General features: G+C 33.1%; 1 protein-coding gene across 1 annotated transcript; it reads right to left on the bottom strand.

Annotated features, from left to right (window-relative positions):
- Positions 1-5,640: 5,640 nt before the first annotated feature.
- On the bottom strand, positions 5,641-9,974 carry LOC105779149 (cytochrome P450 CYP82H23). The gene is made up of 2 exons (XM_052629872.1): positions 9,042-9,974; positions 5,641-5,694 (listed from the first exon to the last, which is right to left on the bottom strand). Exons 1-2 carry the CDS (start codon positions 9,972-9,974, stop codon positions 5,641-5,643), a joined length of 987 nt encoding a protein of 328 aa, XP_052485832.1.
- Positions 9,975-10,630: the final 656 nt, after the last annotated feature.

Raw genomic sequence — 10,630 nt, forward strand, 5'->3', positions numbered from 1 at the left:
ATACAACTCTTTTCTCAAAACTCAGAAGAATAACGTAATGTGATTGCATTGGCAACCCTTGAGTGTGTTTTTTTATAGCTGAACCAACCAGCTCTACTTAGTCGAGGCGACAAGGAAAAATGCATGTTAAACAATGTACATTTATCGCGATTAAATGCTCACTACATTCTTTCTACTCCACTGTTTTGTTTTAGTGATTGCAAGAACTAAAATGTCGACAACCTTAAAGTTTTCATGCATATCATATCATTTTATAGCGTGATTTGGCTTCCAAGTATTGGGCAGCATTTTCACCCAACAGTGAAAGCCTCGCGAGAACGCTCCATAGCTTGCTTGAGAAATCTCTAAAGCCTTCTACTTTTTGATTTTAAAGATAAAGAGATTAGCCCAAAACACACGAGTGAGTGCCAGGTTCTTTTTTAATTATGAATGTGTGGTCCACAGATAAGACACAACCTTAATTTCTACAAAAGGACAGAAAAACGGCTGACTTACGATTGAATAGGTTTTCTTTATTATCGGTTTGTTTAATCCAAAGATATTGCGGCGGCAGTGAGTGAGGTTATAATCCAGAAGGTTTTGTTTTGGTGATTGGCAGAACTAAAATCTCGAAGCTCATCCTTAAAGCTTTCTTGCATGTCTGTGGTCTGGCTTTAATAACGCGAGACCGATATCTTGCTAGTAAGATGCTTAAAAATCTCCAAAGCCATTGCTTATTATTATTATTATTTTAAAGATGTTTTTAGGAAGCATGCGCCTACCCACCTTTATCGATTGTTGTGAAACATCCAAACTGTAGAGGGTGCCCAATGAAGCACCTGAGCCTCTATATAAGAAATTCATATGTCTCTTATTAGGCAGCAATTAGGAAAGGAAAGAGAAACTGGTTTATTGCTTTGTAATTTCATTCAAAGTTATAAAAACTTCTTGTTCAAAAACTTTCTAGGTTTGAGATATAAAGAGAGAAGCATACGGCTGAGATATAAAGAGAGAAGCATAAGGCCCCTATCTAGTAATCATAGCTAAGAGAAGGCGCACCGGTGAAGTAGAGGGAGCAGGCTCTCCTGAGATTAAGACTCTCATATCTAGACGACGGCTTGGAGAACTAAGTCATAAACTTATCAGGTATAACTTTCTTTCCCTAACTGCTCGGCAGTCTCAGCTGTCTTGAGGCACGATTTATAGTGTGTATGCTATATTATTTAGATCTTGCCATACCTAATAGTAATAATCAAATATATTGTAATTTTAAACGAAAAGGAGAAAAACATTACACTCACATCTAGCATAACATTAATTATACTCCAGAAATAAATAATTCATTAAAATAAATTTATAAACAATCAAAAGTTTATAAAGGCACAAATAGAATACTTAACTAAAAGGACAGAAAAGACATTAAATAAAGCTGATAAATTCCCATCTAAGAAGATTATAGAAGAAGTAGTTGAAGTTCAATATAGAAAACAAAAACGGAAGAATAGATAGTATACATAGAGATGCTCAAGCTTTAGTTAGTAAACATCATCGGATACTATTCTGATATATAAAACAACCAAAGCACGATCAGTAGGAACTTTAACATATACCATCCACCACACAGCTTTATAATAAACGATAAAAGACAATTAAGATGTTGAAACCTTTTACAGGACAGTCAAAGACTATATATGAAGGTTCTAGTAGTTCTGGAACCAATAAAGAAAAAGAGAATAACATATTCAAGCGAGTATTTAGCACCAAAAAGAAAAACGAAGAAATAGAACTAGCAGAAACAATAGATATAGAAAAAGATCTAGAAAACTTTAAACAAGCAAATCATAAACATTTTAACCCACATAACCTATATACCAAGGGAAAATTCTGGGAAAAAACCCAACTCGTACAAAAAATGGCAGAAACTCCTATAAAATGTGGAGATAATGACACAGTTATAATACCATTATTACGAAAAGAATCATGTAAAATGCTTCAAGAAAATCATATGAATTATACTCATTTAGGATTAATAGCAGTGGGGATAAAAGGAATGACACGACTAGATTTAGGAGCCCATGTTATAATGACCCTATTTGATGACTCAATAGAAGACAAACAGAAAAAGATTATAAGCTTTATGGATGTAGACATGAATAACAATAGAGGACTCTTTTATTGCGCCCCAGAATTCTTCCTCAGAACAAAAGATATTCATAACATAAAGTTGGGAATATTATCTTCAGGATATGGGTTAATTAATAGAGAAAACCTAGTCATAACCTTTGGATTTATTGGAAAAGCTACTCAAAATACTAATATTAATTATAAATGCGGAATAAAAGATGTCATCGAAGCTATAGCCTCAAAAGGAGTAAGGTTCATAAAACCCCCAAAATTTTCACCCGAGCTTCTAGCAGGAAAAACATGGAACTTAAATAAATTATTTGAAGAACAAAGACCCAAATTAACCCCCCAAGAAGGAGAAATATTTCAAGACTTACAAGGAAATATAAATATAAGATTCACAGACTATAACCATAGACATTCAATATCGACAGAATGCCCCACTTCAGCTACAAGTATAAATCAGACTTTGAAAGAGACAACGAGTTAGTAGAAATAATAGATCTAATAGATGATGAACAAGATGAAGAAAAATAATAAGATATGTAGAATTCTATAATCATAAAGAATTCTTTAAATCTTATAGAGAGTGTGAAAAGACCGGATAAAGTTATAGGAATATTCAGGGTTAGACCCGAAGAGATATGAGAACAAGTATCTATTAGAACAGAATCTAGAGAATCTAATAATTTTGTAAAAATGACTACATACATTATACTGCTACATCTCAGAACATATATAATGAAGATTTGCAAAACAAGTTAATAAATAAATTACCTGGACCCTTAGGAAGAGAAATACAAGAATCTTATAGAATCATAAAACAAGCCAACAAAGGAACATATGTTGATAACGTAGTAACCTTACCATATTTACAAAAATATAAAAATAAACTAAAAGAATCAAGAATAGGATGACAAACGGATGGTTCTATAACATATACATTGCACCAAATAGACAAAATAGAAATAAAAATCATTGATCAATGTAATAAAACCAATATATTGCCTTAAGAGACCTAACTATCCATAAATATATAACAATCTTGGGCCTCGACTTTATACTATATAAGAATAACATGATGATTCTAACTAAAGACTACGTAACTTTTAGTCAAAATCAAACCAAATCAAAATATTGAAAGACGTGATGAAGCCCATAAAGAAAATTGTCAATGCCAGAAAAATAACAAAATGGAAGAATATATGGAAGAAGATCTTTGCTATATAGAAATAGAAACGGATTTGATAAATCCTCAGGAACATCAAAAAATAATAGATGCAGAGTAGACTAGAAAAATTAGGGATAATTGGAGAAGAACCATTAGCCCATTGGGATAAAACAAAAACAGAATACAAACTAGAAATTATAAATGAAGATAAAGAAATAAGAGCTAATGCGATACCTGCATCAAACCAAGAACTAGAATGGTATAAACAACAAATAACTTAACTAGAAAAGATGGAACTAATACGAAGAAGCGAATCAAAACATAGGTGTGCATTATTTTTTGTTAATAATCATTCAGAACAAGTACGGAAAAAACCCAGAATGGTAATAAACTACAAACCATTGAATGATAACACCTATTGTAATGGATATAAAAAGTGACATAAGCTATCTAATAAAAGAGAAGAAAAAAATACGTAGATACTGATCAGGGTCTTATAGAGAGAAGTGGAATACAGCTAGCATAGATGTCGAATTACTAGCCATAAGATATGCATTAGAATCATTCGAACTCTTTATACTAGGAAAAGAAGAATTTACATAAGAACTGATTGTATTGCAATAGTAAAATATTATAACAAAATGAAAACAGAAAAGAATAGATCTTCTCTTAATAGATGGCATAATCTAACTAGTTATATAATAGAAAAGGATTAAAACATCATATAGAACATATTATAGGAGAAAATTATAAAATAGTAGATATATTATCTAGATTATTACAATTCGAATAAAAGTTACTAATGGATATTGATTGCAGAATGACCACTCAAAGACAAGGAAGATTCCTGGAATCTTCTCGATTAGAACCAACAACAAAAGCTATAATCCCCTATACATCTTCAGAAGAATTTCCAAAAGGAGCAAGAAACCTCTGGAAACCTACGGGAAAGCCGCTTATACTTTCAGAGAAACTTACCTTCACAGATTATAAAGGCTCTAGTCAAGAATTTAACTTGACAGAGAATACGATTATAACATCTGCAGAAAGAATACTCATAGATAATATATTCATAGCTCATAAAAAGGGAGATATCAAACACCAAATAGCCTGTCTTAATGGGCTCTCCTTATATTTTCATAACATCCATAATAATGAGATATGTTATATCTTATTCACAGGAGACTATAAAGGAATATACAAAGAATGGACTGAAATTATCCATTATACAAAATCTCATAAAAACCCAAAATATAAAAAATACAACTCTCTATCAGCTGCATACAAAGATGCCCAGATATACCTTGGACACAAATATAATGTATCAGAGAAACTCAAGACTAAATGGGTAGAAATATATGAAAATCCTCAACTAGAAATGGAAACTCCGGCAGAAAAGGCAACACTCCAAGATCAAATTATAAAACACAAAGAACAACAGCTCCTCCTGGAAAAACAACTCCAGACCGAACGAGCAAGGAACATAGAGCTCATAAAAAGGATGGAAGATCTCCAAAAAGAGGCCAAGCATAAAGAAGAAGTGATCTCATACGCCGGGGCCACCGCCGGACAACCTATGACAAAAGAAGACAAGATAATAGAAAGACTCTCAGAAATTCAACAAGACTTGTCAACCGTCATAAGTGGGCTAAACCAATTTGATGAGAGGCCCTCTGAAGGATGGGATCAATGGTGGCTCGAGATGGCATGTCGGGCTAACATAATAGAAAAGATTCCAGAAAGCACAAAAGCTTCAGAAGCCCAAGACGAAGAATACCGAGATGGAGCCCTAGAACAATATGTGGCCTCTATAAAAATGTAAAGAGGGTCATGAGATAAAAGTTGTAGATGCTCAGCTAAAAGCATATTAATTGTATTTATTTTAAATTTTTATTTCTGGGAAAAGCGTCTTTAGGAAGCACACGCCTACCCATCTTTATCGATTGTTGTGAAAGAAGACTCTCGTGACTTATATTCAGGTTGTCGATGGGGCCCAATGAAGCACCCGAGCCTCTATATAAGGAACTTAGATGTCTCTTATTAGGCAGTAGTTGGGAAGGGAGGGAGAGACTTATTTATTACTTTGTAATTTCATTTAAAGTTATAAAAACTTAGCATTTGTTCAGAAAATCTTTTCCTTTGTTCTTCAAAAACTTTCTAGGTTTGAGATATATAGAGAGAAGCGTAAGGCCTCTATCTATTAACCATAGCTAAGAGAGGGCGCACCGTGAAGCAGAGGGAGCAAGCTCTCTCAAGATTGAGACTCTCATATCTAGACGACAACTTAGAGAACTAAGTCATAAACTTATCAAGTATAACTCTCTATTCGTAACTGCTAGGCAGACCCAACTATCTTGAGGCACTATTTACGATGTGTATGCTTCTTGCAGTATAAATCCGATGCCACCCAAGGCAAGACTCTACAATCACCATTTCCCAATCAAAGATAATGCTATAGCCTATAAACTACATGATTCTACTTAACAATAACATACCAGGCAATTAGGTTTAATGGTAAAATCAACCTCTTGAGTTGGTACTGTAACAGTCCGATTTTGGGCCTAGTCAGAACAGTGGTTTCGGGACCACAAATCCGACAAGGAAAAATTTATTTTTCTTATATTTTTATGGTCTACGATTTCATGAAATGATTTTGTGAAAATTTTGTTCGAAAATTTCGACGTTTGGGCACTCAATTTAGTCAAAAGGACTAAATTGTAAAAAGTGTAAAAGTTGAGTTCTACAAGTTAGAGGTGTCTAATTATTATGAAATTTTAAATTGGAGGTCCTTAAATAGTAATTAGACTATTGGTTATTTATGGACAAAAATAGACATTGTTAGTAAGTGAGCTATTTAAGGGCATTTTGGTAAAATGCCTTAATTAATGAATAAAGACAAAATAACATGAAATAAATTATCATCTTCTTCAATTCATTTCTTCATGGCCGTATGTAGCAAGGGAACACCATGGCTAGGGTTTGTTCATCTTCCAAGCTTCATGCTAAGTCCGTTCTAGCCTCGTTTTTCTTGTTCTTTGTATTTTTCGAATCCCAATAACTTGCTTAAGCTATCTCTACCATTAATTCGAGCTAGAATTTATGTTTGAAAAATTACCCATAGATGAAAAGTGTGAATTTTGATGTTTCATGATAGAATATGAAGCTTAGAATTATGTTAAACGATTTTTGCTAAGCGATTTTCAGCGAAAACGAGTAAAACGACTTAATCGATAAAAATACCTAATGTTCATAAGTGCACTTTAGATCAAGAATTTGATGTTTCTGTAGAAGGGAAAAATGTTCAGCATGTTATATTACATAAGAAAAATAAATAAAGTTTAATTTCCGAGCCTAGGGACAAAATCGTAATTTTGTGAAACATTAGGGGCAAAAATGTAATTTTTCCAAAATGTGATTTTTGGACTGGATTGAATAATGTGAATGTTATATAAGCTAAATATGTTATTATAAGTTAAGAAAGACAAGGAATTGACTTTGATTAGTGAAAAAGAAAAAAAATGAGAAAATTTGAGAAATTTCCCGATTGAACATTCAGAATAAAAATGGGTGTTTTGAATGAAGTAACAGAAATGATTACATATGTGGTATGGACTGTGTGTAGGCCACTATGTGAAAGTGAAAGTAATGGTTGAAGTGATTCAAATCGAATTATTAAATTGGTTATGGAGTTGAGTGGAAAGATTGGTATTATAATGTGTTATGAAGAAATTGTAAATTATTGGGAAGTAAGAATCTTTGTGGAACTGTCGGAACGGTAAAGATTTGAGTAAGGTATCGATGAACACGTGTGTAGTACTGTGTGAAGGCTACTACGTGTATCGATAAATAATGGTCACATGTGTAGTACTAAGTGAAGGCTACAATGTGTACCGAGAAGCTTTGGTCACTTGTGTAGTGCTGTGTGAAGGCTACTACGTGTATCGATAAATAATGGTCACATGTGTAGTACTAAGTGAAGGCTACTATGTGTACTGAAAAGCTTTGATCACGTGTGTAGTACTATGTGAAGGCTACTTCGTGAACCGTAAAACTTGATCACGTGTGTAGTACTATGTGTAGGCTACTACGTGTATCAGAATGATAGGTCGCATGTGTAGTACTATGTGCAGGCTACTATGCGTACCGGATAGCTTCGATTACGTGTGTAGTACTATGTCCAGGCTACTACGTGTATCGGATAGTGATGGTCACCTGTGTAGTACTATGTGCATGCTACTATGTGAACCGGTATAATTGATTACAAAGGGTGGTTGCTGTGTGCTGAATCCACCGTGTATATGTTATTATTCTGAAGTGTTCATCAGGAAATTGACTAAGTGTAATTGATTAATGAATATAGGTGTGGAATTGAATTGAATATCGACTTAGAAATGGAAAAGTGAATTTTGAATTGAATTGTGATTGAAAGTGAAAAAGTGAAATTATGAAAGTGTACATTTAGCAATAAAACAGTTTAGACAGCAACAGTTGTGTGATTTTGAAAAATCACCAAAAATGGTGGAAATTGAATTAGAGACTGAATAATATATTAAATTGAAGCTGAATGAGTCTATTTTCACATAATAGAAATAGAGCAAGCAAATGAGTTTTATATTATGAGATATTTGAATTTTAGTGAGACAGACCTAGAATGATTTTGGAATCCACTGTTCTAAATTTTAAAAATCACTAAAAATTGTACAAAAATAATTATGGCTTTTAATTTACATTCTTGAATTCCTAATTGAGTCTATTTTCAAGAGAAACAAACGAGAACATCATTTGAATTCTGTACAAAGAGATAAACAATTTTTAGTGAAGAGGAGTCAGAGTTGTTGAGCAGTGAAACAGGGGAGAGTTTAAAGAATAAACTGTACTAATTTGCTAAACCAAAAATTCTGAAAATTTTATGGAAAGAATATATGTGAGTCTAGTTTCGGGGAAAATTAGTGGAACTTAATTCGGAGCTCTGTACCGCCAGATAAAAATAATTTGATGACTGTAACTCGATTAGACAGTTTTAAATTTAAATATAAGTGGATAGTGAAATTATGTATAATGCTATTTAAGCATGTTTTATACATAAAGGATGTGGAATGGAGAGGAGAAGGAGGACAATAAAATGTATGAAAGAATTGTGTATAATGGTCATATGGCCGATTATAATCGGTAAATGTTAAATTGAATGGTAAATACGTATTGGTACTGAAGGAACTATTACGGTATTGAAAAGCAATTGATCAAATGTTTAAGAAATTTAGTCATGACATATATATATATATATATATATATGTGTGTGTGTGTGTGTGATAATAATGATATATGGATGATTATATCATTGAGTTGCATTGATTAATTCGGTTTATGTGATGAAAATGTCAAGACCATTTGTCTTTGATATGTGATGATCATGGTTTAAGCTCATATGGGAAAATTAAAGTTTCATAGTATGAGAGTGTGGTATTGAAATATATATGTATTGGATTGAGAAATTGATTTGAATTGTGAACATGAAAGATTGTGAATTGAATAAAATGGAAATGGAGCTTTGAATTACATGAGTAAGTATCGGGTCTCGTAGGCCCTATTTGTTATGAATATAATATTTTGAGGATATGTTGTAAAGAATTATAAAAGCATATTAAAAATTTGAAGAGTTTAAATTTGAATGAAATTTTGTAACTCGGTTTAATATGTTTACATGTGTAAGTGTTCTAGTAATACCTCATACCCTATTCCGGAGTTGAATACGGGTAAGGGGTGTTACAGGTACATTGTTTTCATCCATGATAGACAACATGACATCAATGAAATCTTGGTTCCCTTCGATGCCTTTGTCGAGCCTCCGTTCGCGATGCTCGTTTACCCAGCTTCCTATTGCAAAATCCAATTCCTTTGTTGTCCTCTTTATTTTGCCTATGTTCCCCATTACAACATCAAGCCAACCGAGAAAAGGAATAGTATCCGAGACCAAAAACAACCCTGCAAGATAAAAGAAATCACTCAAGGCCTTTTGGAATCGTCTCGATTCCTCGCTAGTACCATGATATATTTTGCCAGCAACCATTCGGACTATAATATTGGTTGCTAAGTCACCAATTCTCTCCTTCATTTCCAAAAGAGCAACTCCTCCGTTTTTCACCGATTGCTTATACAATTCCTTTATAAAGCTACCGATTTCATTGTCGCGAACATGCTTGAGTAACTCGAGCCGACGACTAGAGAGGAGCTCAACCATTGCTAGTTTCCTCATATTACACCAATAAGGTCCATAAGGAGCAAAGCCTAACATCTTATAGTCATACCCCATATACTTTATGGCTATAGACTTTGGACGTGTGGGGAAGACCTTATCGTTGGTCGTGAAACATTCTTTTGCAACTTTCCAGTTATTCACCACAAGTGCTCGATGAATCTCGAGACGGATCAAAAAGGCCGGTCCATGCTTGTTAGCCATGTCTGCAAATATCCTATGTAGCAGCTGGTTGTTTCCAAAAAGATGAAGATGACCAATAAAAGGTAATGCCCCATCTGGCTCTGGGGGTTTCCTCTTTTGTCTCTTTTTGCCTTTAACGAGGATGGTGACCACTAAAATGGCAATGGTTTTGGTGAAAGCAAGTGCAAAATGAAGCTGTTCTTGAAATTCCATAGCTTGTGCTTCAATAAAATGAACCAATTTGCTGCATGAAGGGCCAATCATAATGGTTTATTTTATCTAAACAAAATTTAGGACCCACCATGTGTAATTGTTGTACGAGTCTTTGAGCCCCATTATGTGCGGTTGTCATGTAGTAGGTTTTCGTCCAATTTATTAGCTTTAGTTTGAATTCTATTAGTTTTTATTCTGATTGTGTTGTAATGATTGATTCTACTTTGTGATTTCTTGAACAGTTCATGCTATAATAATTTGATATTTGTGGTTTCTCATACATGTATTTGTGATTTGAACAACTTCACTTGCTCTAACAGTGAATGCATTCATTACTTTATATGCCCAGATTTAAGGGTGAATTTAAAAAGTAAATCTATATAACATATAAAACTAACTCCCTATTAGAAAAATTTAGGGTTTAGAAATTAGAAATAGAGGCAATTTAGGTATTAAAAATAAAGAGAATTTAAATACTTTGAAGAAAATAATTGAAAAAAATATTGAATTTAAGTTATATATTTTAATATTAAATGAAATTATTATTGTGTATTGATTTATTTCTTAATAAATTATTATTAGATAAATGTTTTTGAACATTAATTTCATTATAGGTTATTATTATATCTGTTATTTTTTATAAAATGCCTAGAACTACCCACAATCTCTTTCCAACCCTTAAATAGGTTATTATTATGTCCTCATGC

Source organism: Gossypium raimondii, chromosome 4, assembly GCF_025698545.1.
Source record: "Gossypium raimondii isolate GPD5lz chromosome 4, ASM2569854v1, whole genome shotgun sequence".
In the NCBI taxonomy this organism is placed as follows: domain Eukaryota; kingdom Viridiplantae; phylum Streptophyta; class Magnoliopsida; order Malvales; family Malvaceae; genus Gossypium; species Gossypium raimondii.

Coding starts and splice junctions, on each gene's coding strand:
- LOC105779149 (XM_052629872.1), bottom strand. CDS start 9,974: ATGATTGGCCCTTCATGCAGCAAATTGGTTCATTTTATTGAAGCACAA. Junction 5,695..9,041: donor TGGATGAAAACAATGTACCT/GTAACACCCCTT, acceptor TGGTGATTGTAG/AGTCTTGCCTTGGGTGGCAT.